This window comes from Talpa europaea, assembly GCF_964194135.1.
Source record: "Talpa europaea genome assembly, chromosome: 1".
Taxonomy (NCBI): domain Eukaryota; kingdom Metazoa; phylum Chordata; class Mammalia; order Eulipotyphla; family Talpidae; genus Talpa; species Talpa europaea.
Genome location: NC_140073.1, coordinates 47373512 through 47395820, shown reverse-complemented (window position 1 = coordinate 47395820; position 22309 = coordinate 47373512). Strand labels below are relative to the sequence as shown.

The 22309-nt window shown below is 53.7% G+C and overlaps 1 protein-coding gene across 2 annotated transcripts in view; it reads left to right on the top strand.

Annotated features, from left to right (window-relative positions):
• Positions 1 to 363: 363 nt before the first annotated feature.
• Positions 364 to 22309, top strand: part of GDPD5 (glycerophosphodiester phosphodiesterase domain containing 5) — a gene marked incomplete at its 5' end in the record, with an annotated part of 40749 nt that continues 18803 nt past the window's right edge. For both annotated transcript variants that reach the window (XM_084240975.1, XM_084240976.1), the window contains 4 exons: positions 364 to 480; positions 15423 to 15526; positions 19078 to 19171; positions 19818 to 19877. In XM_084240975.1, the coding sequence (XP_084097101.1) occupies positions 364 to 480; positions 15423 to 15526; positions 19078 to 19171; positions 19818 to 19877 (375 nt within the window). The remainder of the gene's footprint in view (positions 481 to 15422; positions 15527 to 19077; positions 19172 to 19817; positions 19878 to 22309) is intronic.

Genomic DNA, 22309 nt, shown 5'->3' with positions numbered 1-22309 from the left:
CGAGAGATTTGAAGACCCGAGGAGAAGAGGGAAGGAGGACGCCACGTCGGGGCTAAGGGGAGTGTCCTCCAGGCAGAGGAAGGGCCAGGATGCTGGGCAAGCATTACTGGAGGGGACAACGGTGGCAGGGAACAGTCCTGGGGGACCTGCAAGGGATGACTCTGACTCCTGGAGGGACAGGGATCCTTGCGGGGCTCTCGCAGAGGCTGGCCCACCCTGACTGAGCCATAATGACTTTTGCTGAGACGGAGATGACTCCGCCCTACCTTTGCCTTCCTGATAGTCCTCTGCTTCCTCCCGCAGGACCAGCAAGGGGCCTCCATGGGCGCCTGAGGGCCAGGCGCCAGGGCAGCGGGCAAGAGCATGGTGAGACACCAGCCCCTGCAGTACTATGAGCCACAGCTGTGCCTCTCCTGCCTCACGGGCATCTACGGCTGCCGCTGGAAACGCTACCAGCGCTCCCACGATGACACCACACCGGTGAGCACACCAGGACAAGGTCAGAGGGATTCAGGGGAGTCCAGAGCCTGGGGGAGGAACCTTAGCTCTGCCACTCTGCTGTGCCTCTTGACGGGTCAATTCCCCTCTGGGTTTCAGTTTCTCCTTTGTAAAATGGGCCCCTGGTAACTCCTGAATCCACCTGCCAGGTGGGCAGGCCTGTCTGTCATGAATGTAACCAGTTGTTAGCTTCCCTGTGACGGCCTGGGGGCTGAGCCGTCTGGGCTGGAGGGTTGTCCCAGGAGGAAGGGGTCACCCCAAGGTGAACAGAGGTTCTAGACTTCCTGGCGGAGCAGGATGGGCAGGTAGGGAGTGAATGGCTGGTGGGGAGAGTAAGAAGGTGTGCCTGAGAGCTGGCAGGGCTATGGCCTGGCACTAGGGCCTGGTCACCTGAACCACAGGCCTGCCAGAGCTGGCAGTGGGTGCTCCACTGGATAAAGAAAGCTCCTTCAGTGTCCTGCTCCCTGGCATTATCCCTGAGGCAGTATCAGCCTGTGGATCTAATTTCTTCTCTGAAGGAATCCAATTCCTTTAGGAGGGAAGGAGAGATAAATGATATTTATCTAAAAGCTTTGCTTCTGGAAAACAACAACTTTCCTCCTCCTTCCTGCCTGCCTGGCTGAACGAAGAAGCCAGCCTCCAAACTCGGCTGGCCCCAGACAGGCTAGAGTGGCCGAGGGTTTTAGGGGAGAGGCCAGTGTTGCTGGCGAGCTAGATGGGACGGCGGGGTGGGGGGGGGGGCGTGGGAGCGGAGATTGGGAAGCCTGTCCTGCAGCCTGCTTGTTGTCTGCCTTCCCTTCTCTGCCAGTGCTAGTGAGGGACAGAGTGCTAGACTGAGTCAGGAGCTCTGGTTTGTGACCCCCAAAAGGTGAGAAGCAGGAATCACCTGGTGGGCACCAATCCCACTCTTGCCCTGTCCCCACTTCCAGCACATAGGCGGCAACATGCCAGACTAAGGTGAAGGAGAGACAGGGGCCTGCCCAGGGCCACAGAGCAGGCCTCTGGCAGTGCAGGGAGGCGATTCTAGGCAGGCCCTGCTGGGATCGCCTCTCCAGGGAACCATGTTTTACAGCCTCTCCCTCGTACACAGACATAGGACTCCCCCACCGTGGTGCACAGCATGCGGTCTGGAGTCAAGTGCACTTCAAGTTCAAATTGTGCCTCTTCTACTTGTACCTCCTTGAACTTCCTCGCCTGCGATAAAACACACACTGCTCTCAAGGAGCTGCTGGCAGAGGGCATGCAATAATGGCATGAGTGACCAGTGCAGTGCTAGCGATGACAGTCACCTGGACAAGTCATTCTGACCCCAAGCCTCTGCCTCTCCATCTCTGAAATGGAAGAGGAGCTGAGTTAAGACTTCAGAATTCCACAGCCACTCTGCTTTGCTCCCAGCTCCATTCTCCCCCTAGAAGCTGCCTGAAAGGGACAGGCAGCCAAGCTTTCTTCTGGTCAAGAAAGAGGAGCTCAGCTGTCAACTGGCACCACGTGTCTCGTGCCCGGCGCTGTGCTGAGCACTGACATGCAGCCCAACGCGTCTCCCATTTGTTGGGAGCTCAATGTTATCACTGCCATTTCACACAGGGAAGCGGAAGCCAGGGCGGCAGTGACAGCTCGGAGGTCTCATAGCCATTGAGGGCTGTGTAGTCAGAAATCTCCCGGTGGGGCCTGGGATGGAGAGCGGGAGGCAGCCGAGGCTGAGGGAGAAGGCAGATCGAGCTCCCAAGCACGAAGCCCCTTGGCCCTCAGACATGCTGGAGGACGGCCTGTGTCCCAGAATCTCCCACACCTTGGTGGCCCAGGGCTGGCCGGCGGTAGGGCATGGCATCAGGAAGTGATGGCTCTTGACGGTGGTCATCACAGGGATCGGGCGGAGGGAGTGCTGGGCCAAGGCCGGTTTCGGGCTGACCGGGGTTGGGGTAGTACGGGCTCTGCAAATGCCAAGGTCTGGGGTGCCAGGTGGGGCCAGGGGACCACAGTCAGCTTGACTGGGAGAGGAGAGAGGCTTTTGCAGCATCTCTGTGTGGCAGGGCCACTGCAGGAAGGGCTGAGTTCACCTCAGGCAACGCAAGACTCCCAGCTGGGGGCACGTATCCACCCCCTTGAATCACTCACCCGGTTCTGTTCCTGCTCCTCCTACTTCCTGGTTTCCAGCCTCAGTTTGCACCCCCTCTCTGGAGCTGTCTCTTCTCTCCAAGTCCCTCCTGAGACAGCAGGGTGTGATGATGCGGGGGCTGGGCTCAGTGAAAGTGACTAGCAGCACAAGTTCCGGGGAGATTTCAATGAACCAACCGAGGCCCTGGAGTGAGCCCTGGGAGGGTTTGAGTAGGGAGAGGGGAGACCCCACCTTGGGGAAAGGGCTCCTACTTTGGGCTATGCCTCTCCTCATCCCCACCTTCTCCCCCTCCCTTGGGGATGCCCCACTCCTCCATGCACCCAGGCACTGCCTTCCTTTGGATCCTCTTGGGGGAGCCCCCGTGTACTTCCCAACTCAGAGAGCTTGGGTCAAGGCCCCCCTGGAAGCCAGATCTCTTGGGGCCTCATCTGTGAAATGGGTGACAGACGGTGGTGAGTCACAGAGCATTATCTCTCATCCTCTGATTGGAAATGAAGTGTAATAGTTAACACTTATTGTGTACCTGTTGTGTGCAGGGAGAGTGTGCCTTACTTGTTAATTGTTACGTTCCCCTGTGGGGCGTGTTAAATGCACGGTTTATGATCTGTTTACAGCAAAAACTCAGGAAAATGGGGTGTGGGAAGGAGTCTGTGTCTGTCTTAATAAGAACTTGAAGGAGGGAGAGCAAGGAGGACAGAGGTGAGGCTGGAGCAGTTGTTTGATAGGGGAGAAAGAGCACTGGACCAGGAGCCACTGGAGCAAGAGTGTCTTGAAGGCCAGACTAGGAGTCTTGGGTCTCCCTGGTTAAGACCTGGTCTTGTGGGGTGGGAGTGGATCCTGGGGAGTGCAGAGGGCACAGGGGGGCTCAGGGGAAAAGGAGCCTTCCTCTCTCTCCAAGCTGACCTCCTTCCTTCCTGCCCTCCTTGACATCTTCCCATCTCCTCCAAGCCTTGCCTCACAAGGTCGCCTCCCCCAGAACACACTTAACAAATAAGGAAACGGAAACTGAGGACCAGGAGGTGAAATGACCTATTCTCCTGCCCCCAGCTGAGGGAGTGAGAAGCCTGGCCCAGTGACAGCTAGGAAGGGGAAGCAAAGCTTTTTATAACTGGGGATAATTAATTGGTTGTTGTCTGTGACTCATTACTCTAATACTGCCAATTAAGGACTTGGTAGGACAGAAGACAGTTCTCAGGCAGTCCCCACAGGGGTCCTCTGAAGATTGTGTGTCTGTGGGAGGTAATACAGTCAGAACTGGCTTCTCTGCAACAAGAGGGATGTAGGTCAGACGCCCAGAGGAACTTCCCAGCCCAAAAAACTGAAGAAAACAATGACTGTCAACTCTCTAGCACTTTTATAGTACAATTTCCTATTTTTAAGAATTTTTTGTCACTTTATATATTTTAAATTACGTTTATTGCAGTCATGTTAGTTTACAACCCTGTATATGTTTTAGGGGGTATAGGCTCACACCTCTGCAAATGTATGTTGTCATACCACTTCCACCACCACAGCCCCAATAATCCACCAAAAACAGTTGTTTTCTTTATGGTGAAAAATTTATATTTAGAATTAGCCAGCTGGGCTCAGCTTAGAGAATTCCAATTTTGTTGGCAACATCCAAAGCGTCATCGTCAGGAGCCAGTGGAACATACGCCTTCTTCTCCCATCAGGTCTCATCAGGGTGTTGACCTTGGCCATGTCAATGTCGTAGAGCTTCTCCACAGCCTGTTTGGTCTGGTGCTTGTTGGCCTCGACATCCAGTGGACACAAGTGTGTTGTTGTCTTCTACTTCATGGCTGACCCGGTGGTCTGGGGAATGTGATGATGTGTGGTGGTCAAGCTTGTTTCTCTTGGGGGTCCCCCCTCTACTCCCAGGGTATTTGGGTTACTTTCAGGGCTGCAGTGTCTTGAACACCTGGAAGGCGGGTAATGTGCAAAACTTATTTTTTTTTATGTGTTGAGTGGATGTCCTCAGCACTGCTTTCTTGGCCGTCAAAGATTTTGCTTTGGCTTCAGCTTTGGGAGGGGTGGGGGCTTCCTTCTTTGCTTTTGGAACTGTCTTCCAAAATAGGCCACTTTTGAAGTCTATTTTAAGCTTGTGTGACCCTGTCCATCTTGAGGGTGGGGCTCCAGGAAATGTGAGTTATTCAAGCTTTGGAGATGAAGGCATAGTCAACTGGCTCCTCCTGGCACCCCAGGCCCTGTGCCCTCACCTTGTTCTACCAGTCTTGTCTGGGATGTACTGGTTACTTGCTCAGTCAACAAACCTGTGCTGACACCTGCTATGGGCCTGAGGATCACAAACCCCTGGACGGGGTTTGATGGGGCACCTAGGTTTGAGAGGGGACAGATAGGAACCCATACACCCAGACCACCCAGGGTGATCAGCAGAGGCCCAGGGAAACCCTGGGCACAAGAACTTGCCTGAGCTGGTGCCTGGAAAGTTAGCCAGAGTGGGAAAATGTGTAAGGTCAGGGAGCTGCACATATAAGAGTGTCTTGTATTTGGGAATGGAAAGCAATTAGGCCCCAATGTGGCTGTGGTGTCAAGAGGGGGGGACAGTGTTCCTAGTGGGCCCAAGCCTTGAGATAGTATTGGGGAGCCTGTGCTCCATCCCGGGCAGACTCTGCAGGGGCCAGAGTAAATCAGAGAGGATGCTCTGAGGGGCCTGAAGTGGGGGCTGGGGAGCACAGGAGGTCAGATAAGAAAGGCTGAGGCTTCAGCTGGGGGACGAGAGGGATTCTAGAGACACCTAGAAGGTGTGATCAACAGACTGGCTGTGGAAGAGATTTTGGGTGATGACTCTTCATCATCCCGTGATTTCCAGCCTGGCTGGGTGAGGCAATTCCTGGAGACTGGAAGCCAGCGTGCTGTGCCCTCGGGGTGTGGGAGGGGGTGATGACGTGAGGTGGGGCTTGGGGAGGTGGAGTGGTCTCTGCGGAGTCCAGGAATAGCACAGCGGGTAGGTGGAACCCAGACATAATAAATCTCACCATGCCCAATTGCCTGTCTCCTGGGATGGGAGCCCCCTCCAGCCATGACAGAGAGACACCTGCTGCAGGGAAACGCCTGAACTACCTCTCCTCACCCCTCCACTGCAGCCGTCCCAGATAACCTCACCCTTGCACTGCTCTGTGCCTTTACTCGGGCCCTTGTACTGCTTGTAATGCTCTTTCCTTCTTGGCTCTGGATCATTGCAAATATCCTTTTGGCTTCTATTTTTTTAGTTGTTTTTTTTTTTTTTTAAGATTTATTTATTTATGCATGCAAGAGCTGGGGTGCAGACCAGAGGTGTGGGGGGTGAGAGGATACACCAGAGACAGGAGAGGTCTGCTGCGCCATGTGGGTTGCTCTCTGGCCGGTCGGCCAGGGATCGAACTTGTGCTGCAGTGGCTGCGGATAGCTTCACAGTGCAGTGCTTAACCCCTTGCACCGCCAGGAAGGCCCAATATCTGTTCTTTTAAGAAGTTCCCCCATCCCCCTACCTCAAAGTTCTCCTCTTTCCTCTTCTAGGTCCAGCGGCTCCGGCCTATGATGGTAACTTTCTTTGTCTCCTGCTAGACTCTGAGTGTTTTGAGAACAGGGCCTGGGCCTCAGAGCAGGGGACCGGGCAAGGACTGGTAGGACAAGTGAGTGAGCAGATGATTTGAGGAACAAGTGAAGGAGTCAGTTAGGAAACAGGCCTGTATCTTGCTGACCACGTGTGTGAGGCAGGACCCCTGGTGTGGGGTGGTCTGGAGAGGGTGGCTGCCAGGGAAGGGTGTTGACTCAGCCATGAGACCTCCCAAGCCACCCACAGTGCTGGGGTTGGGTACTGCCAGGGGGCAGGAAAGGGAGGTGAGTTTCCCAGCTGGTTCCCCACTTTCTTTCCTGTTAACAGCAGAAGGGTTTGTGACAGGGACGTGGGGCATCCCTGTTGTGACAGGAAAGAGTGGATCCCACTCAAAAATCAAGGCAGGCTCCCTGGATGAAGCAGCTTTGGGATGTAATGGGATACAGGGTGTAACTGACCTCAGCCAGATGCACCTGGACATTCCTGGCCACTGGAGCTGTGGCCTGGATTCGACCCCTCTCCAGCAGTGGCTTACTGTGTGACTTTAGGCAAGACCAGATCCTCTCTGGGCCTTGGCTTGCTGTGGGTCAGATGGAGGCATAAATCCATGTTCCAAAGACTCAGTTATATAACAGACACCATGTACCTCGTGTTCTGTACAAGCAAGACCACGGTTTCAGCCTTGGGAAAAAGCATCCTCCCTATAAACTGTCAGAGGGCTGGTTGTTCCTTTCTCTGGCACTTTGGGAAAAGGAGGCCCAGAGTTTCAGTTTTCACTCTTCTAAAATGGAGGCAAGTCCTCATTTTATCCTTTAAACTTGCAGGGTTGCCATGAGGATAAGAACTTGGGAGATAATATTATTGCATCCGTGAGAGTGCAGAGAGGCTGGCAGACCCCAGCTGGTTGCAGCGCAGGCAGCTGAGGATTTATGGAGGCAATAAAGCCATGCCGTCTCTGGCCCTCAGCAACCCCTGCACCCCACCTAGCGCCAGTCTGAATGGTGCTGAGGGTGCCCGTCATGGCTGTACCATACTCCAGGGAAGCAGTTATACTCTTGCTCTTGTGTTCCATGACTGCCCTGAGTGTATGCTTAGGGGGCAGGGGTGGAGCAGGAGATAGTGGGGCATCAGCAGGGGGCCATGACCACCCAGCTGCCCTGTGACCTGGCAGGGCCCTTTGAGGGGTGCCAGGTTAATCCCTCATAAGGGCTCCCAATTCTTTTGCTCATGTCTCCCTGTGGACGGACGAAACCCACAGGATGGGCGGGGAGAAACAGGGTGCTCCGGGCTGGGTTTATTCTCTTGCCTAATGAACCACTCTGTGTGCACCCCAGCAGAAGCAAGGGCAGACAGAGGGCTAATTGCTCAGCTCTCTGAAGCCCAGGAAAATAAATCCAACCTCTTAAGCTGTCAGAAGCTGGCTGGGGGCGGGGAGTCTAATCCCTTTCCCTGCTTGGCCCTAATGCTGCAATACATCTCAAACCTCCCAGGCCGCCCCCTCCCCTATATCTCCTGGGCCAGGGCCAGAGTAATCCTGCCAGGGCCTGCCTGCTTCTCCCTTCTGGAACAGAGCTCCCAGCTGACATTTTCTAGGCTTTTCCTGTGTATCCCTCCCCCACTTGGAACTTGGTGAGGGTGGAATAGGCTGATGATGGAGGATCTGGCCTGCAGGTGGGCAGACTCAGCAGGGTAGGCACCCCTCATGTCTCTGCAGTCCCTGTGGGCCGCATGGTGCTGAGGGCACAGAAGGATTCTGGGGCCTCAGAGCAGAGCTGGAACATAGGGGCCACATGGGCCAGCGCTCAGCCAGGCACAGCTAGTTCATAGGCAAGGGATGCTTCAGAACAGACCGGAAAACCTAGAAACCATCCACACACATCCCAGGATTCACTGTGTGGTAAATGAAGCTAAAAATTATTGTGAATATCACAAATGCGGTAGAGACAGCTGAAGTGTCCATTTGGTGAAAGTAAAATTAGATCCCTGCCTCTTACCTCAAACCAAAATAAATTCCAGATGGATTAAAATGTGGGTTTTTCCTAATTTAATTTTATTTATTTAGGTTTTGAACAGAAAGGGCAGATATATTGAGATCCCTGCAAGGGAATAGGGGCGAGATGGAAGCTAGCGTCTGTGCCAGTATTTTTCTAATTTTAAATGCCTTTTTTCTCTTTAGGCAGCATATATTTGTTGAGAAAATTCAAACAGCTTGGAAAGATGTAAAGTAAAAGAAAATCTAATCTTAATGCTTTAGAGAAAAGGCTTTCAGACTTCTCTCCATCTACATATGCATCCACACGGAGCTGTGTGTAGATGGGTGGATTATAGATTTTAATGTAAATAGTGAGGCTGAGAAATTGCCAGTATAAAATATGATAAAATATATACTCTCAGGCCACCTTCCTTCAAGCAAAAGGCAGAACCTATAAAGGGAAAGAGGAACAGATTTGACTGCATTAAAGTTTAAATTTTTATATAAATAAGATTAAAGTCAATGATAAAATAAGAAAAATTTATACTCTGTAGGTAAAGGTTAATACTCTGATGTAGAGAAGGCTTTTATAAGCCCATAAAAAGCCAGGGGCCTCTCTGGTGGCGCAAGGGGTTAAGATGCAGCACTATGAAGCTATCCGCAGCCATTGCAGCACCGAGAGTTCAGTCCCCGCCAGGGAGCTACCTACATGGCGCAGCAGACCTCTCCTGTCTCACCTACTGCTTCCCTCAGCAGTGTATTTCAGTAGATCTGCCTGTTCTGCTCCCCACTCTGTCTCTGGTGGATCCTCTCATGCCCCGCATCTCTGGCCTGCACCCCAGCTCCTGTATGCATAAATAAATAAATCTTTTTTTTTAAAAAAAGAAGCCAGGAGCCTCCCTGGTGGCACAGGTGGTTGAGCGCCGCACTGTGAAGCTGTCCGCAGCCTCTGTAGCATGGGTTCGATCCCAGCCGGCCGGCGAGATTCCCATATGGCGCAGCAGACCCCTCCTGTCACGCCCACTGTTCCTCTCAGCAGTGTGTTTCGTTAGTCTGCCTGTTCTGTTCCCCACTCTGTCTCTGGTGAATCCTCTCACCCTCCCGTGCATCTGGCCTGTACCCCGGTTCTTATATAAATTTAAAAAAAAAAACAAAAAAGAAGCCAGTTCTCTGCAATGAAGCCTGCCTTGCTCCATGCCTGTACTCCTTCCCCTCCATCCTTGTCTCTGACTGAATCAAGGCTCCCTACCCTTATTATTTCAACAAACTTTGCTGCAAGTGTCTCTTCCTCCAGGAAGCTCTCCAGACCTTCCCTCCTCCCATAACACTGGCAATGTGCACCTAAGCAGCTGGTGCTTGGCTTGTTCACCAGACTCATTCCTAGGACTGGAGTTGCCTGGGGCTAATCACTCATCTGTACATTGCTAAGGGTGGAGTCCCAGCCTGATTCATGGTTTATTCATTCATTTATTCATTCATTTATTTAGTGTCCCAGCCTCTGCCCAAGTGTGTAGAATCACTAGAAGCAAGTGGTGGTGAGGATATGGAGAGGAGATGCTGGAATTTATGAGGTGTGAGGTAGGGGTCTGAGTGCATGTGCAAATAACCCAACACCATCTATTGACTTTTCTGTCCTTTCTGCACTGGTTTACCATGTGTCCATCCTATATCCATGCTTCTAGGCCCCTCCTTTGCTTGAGTCTCAATTTCTCCACTTCTTAATTGGACCTATATAATGAATAAGGTGAGTTACATGATCTCTGAAATGTTTTGAACTCTTAATATTCCAGATTCCCACCCTACTCCACCGAGCCCATTTCCTCCTTAGTCAGACAAGGATAATTACATGTCCTGCTCCTTATTGCTTTGGGACACCTGGAGATGCTGGAGGCACCCAGACTTGGTTTGAGTTCTGGCTCCACGATTATGTCTGTCTGCCCTTTGTGACCTTGGGTAAGGTCTTTCCTCTGTTTTGCAAAATTGTGGAGAGGTTGAGATAAATTGAAGCAAATGGAGGGCTTTTATGAGCACTCCCCACCCCAACTTCGTGACGAGCATATGTAGATCTCTATCCTCCGCAGTCATCGTGGCGGGTTGCCAGTGAGTTGGGACTGGCAGCTGTCCTGCCAGGGTCTAATTCTGTCATCTCTGCTGGCTCCTCCTGGGACCACAGCCCGTGAAACCAGGCCTGACCTCTGTGCTCGTGATCACAGCACCTACCCCGAACGGGGTAGGCAATCTGGCTGACTGTCCTCAGCAGCTAGAGAAATTTGGTGTAACAGGGGCGGGGGAAGACTTGATCACTGTCTTCACATAATTAAAGGGCTGTCAGACGCGAAATGATAATTATAGGAAGGATCGAGGATTTGGCGACTTTCAGCTTACATCTGTAATCGTGGGCCTGGCAGCCTGCCCGTGAGGTAGAGGTGATGTCATCCCTGTGAACAGAAGAGGAAGCTGAGGCTTGAGGTCCTGAGTGATTGTCCCACAGGCACGAAGCTAGTGGGTAGGAGGTCAAGAATTAAAATCCACCTCCTGGTATCCTCCAATCCCCCATCTTTGGCCCCAGTATTTCTTGCCCTTTTGCTGGCCTTGTTCTGTGTGGTCTGAGATATCTGGGTGCAGGGTGGCAGTGGAGGAGGCAGATTTTAGTTGCATTTCAGAAAAGGATAGAAGGGAGGGAAATAACTTTTGCAGCTGTGCCGATACCATACACATCACAGATCCTTCTGGACTGACATCCCCTTTGGTTGTACAGAGCAGGAAGCTGACACTCAGAGAGGATAAATAAATGTCATCTCCAAGGTCACCCAGTTAGTAGTGGCCACTTAGGACACTGGCAGACTCTGTGCTGCTGGACTCCCAGACACCTCTGCTGGCTGCTATCTTAGGAGGAACATCTTTGGGTCCAGAGGAAACCACATAGCACCCAGAGTTCCCATCCTTGCAGCTGCAGAAGCAGAAATCTGCAGTGTTCTGGCCCGGGATCTACAGAGAGGGCGACAGTGGGGGATAGGAGTCCAGCGGGACATTCTGGGCCAGGACTCTGAAGATGAAGTGTGTGCCAAGGCCAGGGAGGTGGCCCCTATCTAGGTGCTATCCCTAGGCAGAGTTCAAGCTCCAGGTTCTGTTTGGACTCCAGGGGAGATGCTGTGGGCTGAGGTCCTGAGTGTAGTCTCTGTGCATCCTGGCCTGGGGCTGCCTTTGGGTCTGGGGCAGGCCTTGGCGCACACAGCAGAGGCAGAGCCTCACCTGCACTTCCTGTGCAGAGCTGGGAATTGTGCCCATCTTGCGCTCTGTGACTGTCAGCCCCAGCAGCTAATAAGCTCTCTTTCCCTGTTCTTCCCTGAATGCAGACGGCTCTGGGTGGGCGAGACAGAGATGAGGGTGGTAAGGAGATGTGGCAATCAGCAAAAGACAGTGGGGAGGAGAAATGGGCATGGGAAGGGGAGGGGGCGAGTCTCATCTGCCTGCAGGGTGAGGCAGAGAATGGGAGGAGGATGCAGGGATTTGGGGCCCTGTAGCCTGTGGGGCTGGGGTCTCGGATTTGCCATCATAGCAGCCACCCTCGGAGCAGGAAGGGAATGACTTCCCCTCTGCAGCCGGTGCCACCCCTTCCTCCTGTGCTTTTCCCATTGGTTCCTCACGCCAGAACCTCTCAGCACCCTCTTCAGTGCCCGATGCCCAGGTCAGTTCAGGAACTGCTGACCTTTGTCCTGCATCCAGGTGGCTGAAGGCTCTAAACAGAAGACGGGTTCACCAGGTTGCCTTCCTTGGTAAGGGGTAAGGATAAGCCTGAGGAGAAGTCTGGGGTCGGCCCCAGCACCTCCCTGTGTCACATCATGTTCACCCACTCTTCTGTTCATCACACCCTATCCAGGTACCCCCGTGTGCTCCGTTGTACATGGGCCTGGGTCATACAGAGATAGCATGACCATCCCTGCCCTGACGGGGTCCACAGGCTGGAAGGTCCCCTACTTTGTGCCTCTTGACCTGTATCTCCCCATTTAACGTCAACCTTCCAAGGTAAAGGTTCCTCTTTGCATTTGACAGGTGGAATCCGGGGCTCAGAGGAATTCAGTAACTGACCCAAGTTCTGTCTACTCTGAGCCCCATCTCTTTTCATCTTCACAACCCAGAATGCGAGTGAGGGTCAGAGTGGCAGGGCCAGGAGAGACAGAGAGGCTTCCTGAAAGAGAAAGAGGTTTGGCCTAGGGGTGGGCCTCAGAAAGAGAGGCAAAGTGAGCACAGGGCTCCAGAGGGCAAGGCTGAGCTTTTTGGAGAGTAGTTCAGGGCTGGCTCCCACGGGGCTGCAAGACACCTGGGTTCAGGCCCCCTCCCACTCAGTGACCTTGCGTTGTTGCTCCTGCTCTCACCTCTGCTCGCCACACTGAGCCTTTGTGTAAATTAGCAGAAGGCAGGACCTTCAGCCAGCATCTGCTGGGAAATCGTCACCACACGTGTGCACACCAACGACAACCGCAGTATAGTGGCTCTGCCGGCCTTGGGGTCCACAACTCACTCAGCTGCAGGCAGTGGCCCTGCTCTGAGGCTCGTGACTTCAGACGGGTAAATACCCAAAATAAGTCATCCCAGGCATTGTGCAGACCGTAAGTGGTGTCAGTGGGCTGTGCCCGCAGCACCCTCCCAGCGTGGCAGCTTCCCCGTGGCCCACCTCCCGGGAGAGCAGAGCCAGGAGGGCTTGTTAACAGGCGGAGCAGGCTCGGCCTCCCTTCTGCTAGGACCATTAGTGCCGCTGGCAGCCTCTTTGTCAGGGAGCTGATCGCCAGTTCCTGGCCTTCCCTTCCCCTTTCTTCTTGCCCATCATTCAGTTTCTTCCTCTGATTGTTCTTAGAATAACCAGCCGCCTCCCTCCCACAAGCCTGTCTGTGGTTGGGGCCTCTTCACCCCCACCTACAGGCTCCCTGTGGCCATGGGGCAGGCTGCTGGCTTCCAGCTCCTAGGACTTTGGTCCTGATCTTGCCTCCAACCTGAACTCATGCCAGGATGAGGGTGCTGACTCGGATGTGCAGACCAACCTCTGGGCTGGGGGCAGCCCCTCAGCCTTCAGCCCCAGGGCCCTGCCATGGAAGCAGGCCTGAATCCTGACTCTTCTCTGCCCCCAACAGCCCCAGCCATTCTCAGGTCAGGGCTCCATGAGGACATGGGGCTTGCTCTGCCCCCAGGGTCTTTCCATCCAAGCAAGATTTGACCCCATGCCTCTCCATAGATGGCAGACACAGCAGCCCGTGCGCTGAGAGCTGTCTCCCACCTGCCCAAAGGATGGGTTCCAGGCATCATCACTGTCATTTCTCTGTTTTTGCACAAAGCAGCGCTAAGCGAGGCGGCCTGGCACGACATGTGGTGGCTGTAGTTTGTCACCCGGGCTGGAGCCCTCCTGCACCAAGTGGAGCGTGGAGTGCTGCGCGCAGCTCAGCAGGGCTGGAGGCCTTTCCAGCTGCTGGGAGAGGCCGCCGTGGGCCTGCAGGAGCTCCCTGCCTGTTGGGCTGGGTTCTGAGCACCTGACTTGTGTCATCTCAGTGACTTCTCCCATCAGCCCTGTGGTGTAAATACAGCAGGTCTTTGAATAACATCGTTTCACTCAATGTTGTTTGACTCTGATTTTGATGAGGTAAAAAAAAAGAGTCCCTGCCAATGTTGAACAAAACGACCTTATTGGCAGACCTGGTTTTGTTGTATGGGGTTTCGCTTAATAAAGTCACCGTTTTCAAGAGCCTGTGGGTGATGTCAAGTGAGGACTCACTCTACTGTTACTATCTCCTTGACAGAGGAGGAATTGGAGGCCGGAGAGGTTACGTTGGCTGTGACCCCGAGGTCGTGGAGCTTTTACGTGGAAGTCAGGAAGTCAGTTCAGACACTGTGCTGTCTCCTATAGTGCAGGATAGAGGCAGTGAGTGGATCCTGGGCATTGAGCAAGCTTCCCTTCCTCATCTTATGCTCATAAATGTTAAGGGAGTGCAGCCAGCTCAGACCCTCTCCCAGCAGAATCCACAGCCATTTGGGAAACACAGTCACATGAGCAAACCACACAGCACAGAGTATGAGTTTAAAGCAGGAACACTGATGCTGGGGGAGCATTGAGCAGGGAGTGGATCCAGGTGGCAGGAATGGAGTCCAGGAAGGCTTTACAGAGGAAGTGACATCTGTGTCAGCTTGAAAAGTGGATGGGAGATCAGGCAAACAAGTCCAGGGACAGTCGCCCTTCCAGGTGACAGAACTGGCTGTGGGGAAGGGGATGAAGTTGGACCTGAGGTGGGGAGGAGGACCCTGATTGGCTAAGCAGAGAGGAGCCATCAAGTGGGTAAACTGAGGTTAGAGCCATAGCTCTGGGCTGGCTGTCCTGTCCAGGCCAAGGGGCCCGGCTATTCCTGGGCGAGCAGTACCTGGGCTGCCCCCAGCCCTCCAGCCCCTCCAGGGGAGGGCAGACTGCTTCCTTCCAGTGCTGATTTCCCTTCAAGGAGTGCTGGTTCATTCTGATGTTCTCAGCAGTTTTCCAGAAAGCAGGATGTTCCCAGCTTATGCTTCCGAGATAAGGGGTTGGATGAAAGCAGGTAAACCCGAGGCCCAAGCAGGAAGCTCTTTCAAACCTCTAAGCGGCCCCTCAGGAAGCAGCAGTGCTGGGTCAGCGGCCCTCACCACTCTGCCTCCTCCTCAGCAGGAGACAGAGGTGACCTGGTGCAGCCCAGCGGGGCCTGGTGCCTGGCTGGGCACAGAACACTGTATTTCTTCAGGTCTTTCACGTGATGGTTAAAGATCTTGTCTTGAATTCTCCACTAACTTGCTGTGTGACTTGGGCAGGTGGCTTTGCCTCTCTGGGCCTCACTGTTTTTATTGGTAGCTGGGCAGAGTGTGGAAAGAATAGCACCTGTTTTGTTAGGTGTGTGTGAGGAGGAGGGAGGCGGGGGATGTGACCTCCCAGACTGCAAATCACCTTGGTGCAAAGGCCAAGGGCAAACATGGGCTTTTCTCCTGGGGCCATCACCAGAATGGGGGTACTGAGCCACACTGGGAAGATCTCAGGCTGCAGCAAAAAGGACCCAGCTCTGGGTGGACCCCTAACCCTGCTCCCAGTTCCCCACCATTCTGCTGTTGTACTGGTCACTGCCCCTCTTTGCACCTCAGGCCCCCACAGTGTAAAGAGGCAATACTCCCTGCCTGGGAGGTTTGTCTACAGGAGGAGTCGGGCCCTGGGAGGCAGCCTGAGGTGCCAGCCCCTGACTCCATGTTCTCACTCTGCTCTTCTTCACTCTGCTCTGCAGTGGGAACGCCTCTGGTTCCTGCTCCTCACCTTCACCTTCGGCCTCATACTCACCTGGCTCTACTTCTGGTGGGAAGTCCACAATGACTACGATGAATTCAACTGGTGAGTAGGGCAGGGTGGGCAGGAACAGGGGCCTGGTAGGATGAGGGGAAGGTCTTGGGTTTCAGCCTTCCCCAGGCAGGTTCTCAGAGTTCTGCCACCAGTTCTCTGTTTGACCTTTGGAGCAGGGTCTCCATCAAGAGCAAGAGCTGGCAGGAACTAATACCCACCAGGGAGAACAGGTAACTCCTTCCTGCTGTCCTGCTATCATTGAAAATAGAAACATAAGATGGGCAGGGATCAGCTTGGGCTCCCTCTTTGTAGACAAGAGCCCCAAGGCCCAGAGAGACCAAGGCATCAGAGGAAGACACCCCATGCCCTCTACCTCCTCATGCTTTTCACAGGGCCTGGGGCAGGGCTGACAGACATGATGGTGCTAGGATAGCTCTGGGTCCTCTGAGGACACCAGCCTCAGGTCCGGTGGCAAGGCTGTCTGAGACTGGTACTGGGTGTAGGAAGACCCTGTTTTTTCCTTTCCTGTTCCTGCCTTTGTCAAACAGTGAATGGCCATAGAAGGAGGGTGGGATCCTGTGTTCTCATGGGCGCTCCTCCACTGACAGGTGTGGAAACAGACCCCAGGTCATACAGTTACTCTGCAGAGTTGGGGCTTGGGGGCCAGGCCTCCTCACCATCCAGTGCTGTGTTCTTTCTGATCAGAAGTTCAGCGCATTGCGACTGTGAGCAAGTCCATGCTCCTCTACAAGCCTCAGATTCCTCTTCTGGTAAATGGGATAACTCCAACCTCTCCAGGTCATGGATGAAATGAGGTGACAGCAGTAAGAGGGCTCAAAGTTCCACAGAATCTTGAGGGCTGCTTCCTAAGAGGGCAGATTTCCAGCCCGCAGGCAGTCAGGATGTCAGAATCTGGAATTCCGGCACGCTGGGCTTCTGCAGGCCGTCATTCTAGAAGCCTGTGATGATCCTGAGATTCTGTCCTGCAGTCTGGGCACCTGCTCCCTGCGTCTGTTATTAATGAGCACAATAAAGGATGTACTGCTGTCCCCCCAGCAGCCTGGCAAGATGAGCCGGAGCCCCAGCTGGGTCCCAGAGGGGGCCCCTGGCCTTTATTAAATGCCATAAATCAATTATTCATCCTCGCAGGTGTCCAAAGACAGGCACTATGATGGGTAAATGGAATGTTCCCTCCTGGCCCTCGACTGCAGACCTTGGGCAGTTCTGCAGGACTGGAGGTCTGCTGCTGGAAGATCATCAAGTCCATCCCCTCAGGCACAGATGGTGAAACTGAGGCCCAGAGAGAGGCAGGGCTCACTATGGCCACACAACCTGTTAGTGCCAAGAACATATTTTAAAGACAATGTGAAGAGACTGAGACCTAGGGAGGTTAAGTAGCCTTCCCAAAGTCACACAGCAAGATGCAGGCAGAGCTGGGACAGGGACTTGAGCCTGTCTGACTGTACCATGCTGTTCCCAGAGCTACCCCATCTATCCAGAGAATGAGCTCCCTGCCACTGGGTGATTCAGAAGACTAGTGCATGCCCTTTTGGGGATGCTGCAGAGCTTGGAATTTAGGGATAACCTGAAGAGCTGCAGCTCCATCAGCCTGCCACCTCAGTTGTTTTTTTTTTTTTTTTTAAGATTTATTTTATTTATTTATGCATACAAGAACTGGGTGTAGGCCAGAGGTGTGGGGGTTGAGAGGATTCACCAGAGACAGTGGAGAGCAGAACAGGTGGATCTACTGAAATACACTGCTGAGGGGAGCAGCAGGTGAGCCAGGAGAGGTCTGTGCACCATGTGGGTTAGCTCCCTGGCGGGGGATTGAACTCATGCTGCAGTGGCTGGCAATAGCTTGATAGCACTGAGACTTTAACCCCTCTGCCACCAGGGAGGCCCCTGCCACCTCAGTCTTTTGGAGCCAGTGCTGGGATTCAGGAGCCCCTGGCCCAGCCCTCACAGTCCCAAGAGGCTCTGGGGATAGTTCATGGAGTAAGCGGATGTTAGCAAGACCCAGCTGTTCACACTGGGTGAGGAGAGCCAGGGAGGGACCTTCTGTCTCTTGCTGTCCAGGAGGGCTCTCTGCCGAAAGTGAGAGACAAGAATTTGGCAGAACTTTCTCAGGAGCAGTTTTAGAAGCAGATCTCCCGCCTCTTTGGGCCTCAGTTCCCCCAACTCTTAGTAAGATGTCAGCCAGACTTGGTGGTCTTGCCGGCAGTAGATTTTCCTCTGAAATCTGAGTGAAGGCCAAGGGAGGCTGCAGGAGAGGGAGGTGTGTCCTCACAGTGTCCCGTCCCAGTCCCCTGCCAGGGTGGCAGCAGGCCTGAAAACAGCTTAACGGCTCAGATGACCTTGAGGAAATTGTTCCCTTTCTCCAAGCCTCAGTTTCCCCAGTTGTATGAGGAAGATGTGGGTGGTGCAATCTTTCTGTAGAGCCACTAAGGAGTACCTCTCAGGAGCCCTAAGAAATGCATTCCCCGGATGGTTTCACTTGTATGTGGAATATAAAGAAGCCAAACAAAGATCAGGAAAAAGACAAAACTTGCAAGCTGTCCATAGAGCTGAGTCATACTGCAGGGGAAGGGGAGAGAGGGGTACACGGGTGGTGTGGGGACTAGCACAAGGGACTGTGGTGATGGCTCATGGGTGCTTTGGTGGTGGGAGATCTACGGGGGCTACACCTGAGGGGAGAAATAAAATGCTGTACAAAAATGAACAACAATGTAAGGAGGAAAGAAAGAGAAAAAATGCATTCCCTTGGCCTTATATTTCTACTTGTGGGAGTCTATTCTAGGGAAATAATTAGAAATCCAGAAAGATATGTACAACATTCTTTTTTTTGTGCTAATTTACAATAGTGAATAACTGGAAACGATTAATTGCCGTTAGTAGGAACTTGGCTACACGTGGTATATTCATTCAATAGAACATACCGTGGTTGTTAAAAAAAGATCACACGTCTTAGGATTTTTACTGACATCAGGAAAATAATGTTACCAATAAGAGTGGACTGAGTGCTCACCACGTGCCTCGCCTCCCTTCATCCTCAAGAAACCCCATGAGGGTATTTGTTATCCCCATTCTGTAGATGAGGAAACTGAGGTGTCAAGATGTCGGCTATTACATTCTATCAAGCCTAAGACCCCACATTTTCACCTTGAAATTGCAGCGAGCGTCACAGCTGATGGCACCTTGGAATAGGGAAACCTATGGGCGCTACATGTCGCCAAAAGGCAGAGCGAGGATTTGATCCAGCGGGCACCTCCCTCCACAGCCTTGCTCTGACTACCATGCTATACAAAGTGGGGTCCCAACTTTGCTGTTGATACAGATATATAAGTCTGGGGTGTGCCCACTGGAAGGAAATTCAGCCCAGTCTTGGTAACAGTAACCCCTGGCCGTAGAACCACGGGGAATGTTGCTTTCTCTGTGCCTCTGGCATACTCAGGCATTGTCCGTGAAGCCTCCACAGGCCTGACTGATGGTCAGGGAGACCGTGCAATCATTCCTGAGTGGGAGGGCCTGGTCGCTGGGCCCAGTTGCCCAGGAGCATCCTGTTTCCCTTGGAGTCCTGAGCTCTGCCCCTTCTCCCCTGGCAGGTACCTCTACAATCGCATGGACTACTGGAGTGACTGGTCTGTGCCCATCCTCCTGACCACGGCTGTCGCCTTTACCTATATTGCAGTCCTCCTGGTATGTGGGTTGTTTCAGAGGGTGGGGGGGCTCATAAGGGAAGGGACATGGCCTGTGTCAGGCTGGAGGAGAGGATCTTCCCTGGTATAAAGAGGGAGCCAGCTTTTCCCAGGGCTTTGGTCTGCTGCCCCTCTGGGGCCTATGCCCACCAAGGTGGGAGGTCAACTTGCTTTTGCCCCATCCTAGAATATTATCCCTCTGCCCTGACCCAGTGAGAGCCCTCCAGCTATCTAGGCCCACTGCAGACTTCCTCTCAAAGGAACTTCTGCTTTGCTTCCTGCTGCCAGTAATCTATTCACTCAGGTCCAGCCCCAAGCTGGACTGGGGAGCGGGGTGGGCTGGCAAGGTGGGCTCAGTCTGTTTTCAAATCTAGAAGTCCCCAAACATTAATTTGGCAGTCCAAGGACAACAGGGTCCAGTGACCTCTTGAGAGGGAAATCCCAGAAAAGAAGGGGGGCTGGAGGCCTTGAATAACCTGGGAGAGGCCAGGCTTGGGGTGGGCTGGGCATTCCTCTCACCTACAGAGAGGCTTTGCCGACTGTGCTGAGCCAGGCCCGGAGCATCAGTGGGGAGGTGTCTCCAGAACTGGCAGAAGCCTCTGGTCACGCTCGGTACCCTAACTGCCGCCCCGTGGCCCCCTCTTCAGATCTTGGCACTATGTCACATTGCTGTGGGACAGCAGATGAACCTGCACTGGCTGCACAAGGTAAGGGCTCCTCCAAGGGGCTAGGAGAGGGCAGGGGAGAGGGCAGGAGGCCGCAGCGGCAGAGAAAGCGGTGTCTAGGCGCTGGAGAGAAATCATCACTGTCCTAGCAGCTAACACCCAGCACTCCTGATGTCCCTGCACTGTTCTCCGGCCCAAAGCAAGTCATTTCCCTAACAGCAGCCCCGTGATGTAGGTGCTGTGTCCCTCCCAGTTTGTAGTTCGGAAAACTGAGGCACAAAATGTGAAGTCACCTGCCCAGTCTAAAGAGAGTAAGTGGGGCTTCCCTGGTGGCGCAGCGGTTGAGCGCTGGGTTGCGAAGCTGCCCACGGCCTCTGCGGCGCCGGTTCGATCCCGGCTGCTCCTCCCAGCTGCTCCCCGGCCACCGGAGGAGGGTCCCACATGGCGTGCAGACCTCTCCTGCCGCCCGCTGCCCCCCTCAGCAGTGTGCTTCGGTCCTTCTGCCTGCTCTGCTCCCCGCTCTGCCTCTGGTGAATTCTCTCACCCTCCCACGTTTCCGATTGTGCCCAGTGCTTGTATGTATAAATCAATCAATCAATCAATCAATAAATCTTTAAAAAAATAAATGAATAAAGAGAGTAAGTGGAGGATTTCAGCCAGTGGCCTCAGAGAACCCGCTCAGGTCACAGCTCCTATCTCAGGCCCCACCCCTGCCCGGGCCTCCGCCAGAGCCTCACTCTCTCCTCTTATTTCTCTCCTGAGCTCCTTTCAACACTCTGATCCGGTGAAGTTATTCCCCGCCACTCCCACTGCTCCCGGAAGGACCCGATCTCCCCCATCTCCCCCGCCCAGCACTAGGGCCCTGCATGATGTGGTCCCTCCCATGGCCCCAACTGTTGTCCTGGGCCCAACATCCTCCGCTCTGCCACGTGAAACATCTCAGGCCTCCCAGCACGTCTGCCTCTTCTCTACTAATCCTGCCCTCCCTCTCTCTCGGACCTTTCCTCATCTCTCTTGCCTAAGCAGGTTTCTCAGGCTGTCCCAGCTGCTGCTCCCCCTTGTCCATTTCCATCCAACTCCCCTACCCCAAACGTCCCCAGTTGGGGAGCTCCCTATGGGCCAGAGCTGGCTTTCCCCATCTTCATGTTCCCAGCGCCCCACTTGGGGTTGGCCCTGAGCGGGGAAGCCGTGCTCTCTCGCTGTTTATTGCACACATGGTGAGGAGGGGGCGCTGCTGATGCTCCCGGTGAACCCGCTGACTGGGAGCAGCACAAGAGACCCTCCCTGCCAGGAGCACCGGGGCCTTCGAGGCAGGACAGCCACCTCTCTCCCCAGGGCCTGGCTCAGAGAGGGTGCTCAAATTAGGGAGGGGCAGATGTGTCTGCAAGTACCATGAGCCTAGGACATGAGTCCAAAGTGACTCTGAAAGGAGGGGCCCACTTCTATCTAGAAGGGGGGACATGGAACAGGAACTGAGTGAAGGACATGGTGAGCCCCAGTTGGGCTGAGGTGCAGGAGAACCTCCCTAGTTCACAAGCTGGGGAGTCAGGCCAGTTGACTGCAGAGGTGATGGGATGCAGCCTGTAGCTCCTGTCCCCTCCCACCTCGCTCCTGCTTGTCATTCTGTCCTGGGGCCTCCTCTGCATCTCCATCTCTGCAGTTCCCTTTTGAGGTACTTTCTTCTCCCCGTTGTAAAGCTGCCACTTGAAAGAGCTGCACCAGCTGGCCCCCATGTGGTGTGCACACCCTGGGTCCTGCTTTGCTCTCAGCAGGCCGGGTCACACCTGCTTGATCCTGGCAGAGAGGCCCCTGGACACACTGAGCCTGCTAGGGCGGTGGATCAGTACAGGGAGTCTCCTGGAGGGGGGGGATCAGACACTGGTGCCAGCTCTGGGGTGCCAGTCCTGCCTGCCTTCCCCCACCCTTCCTCCCCAGGGGAATCCGCATGAGGACAGTCCCTTCTGCAGAGCTCATCCAGCCTTCAACTCACTGGGCCAGGAGGGAGGGAGTTCCCTGGGGCTCAGAGTATTGAGTAGGGGCTGGAAATTTTCATTCTAGCATTTGATTCTAAGGAATCCTTACTATTTTTCTAGTTTGTTTGCTGTGTTTGAACCTTTTTATTGGAGGGGGAGGGGAGGGTCCATCTAGTACATTGACATGGTTCAAAATTCAAAAGGTAGGTGGGACCTCCCTGGTGGCTCAAGGGATTAAGTCTCAAAGTTTCAGCACTATGAAGCTGTCGGCAGCCAGACCTCTCCTGTCTCACTTGCTGCTCCCCTCAGCGGTGTATTTCAGTCCATCTGCCTGTTCTGCTCCCCACTCGGTCTCTGGTGAATCCTCTCACCACCCCCTCTTTGCACCTCTGACCTACACCCCAGCTCTTGTATGCATAAATAAATAAATCTTTAAAAAAAAATTAAAAAGATAGGAAAACAATACAATGCAAATCTTCCCACAGTGTTTCCAGAGACCTT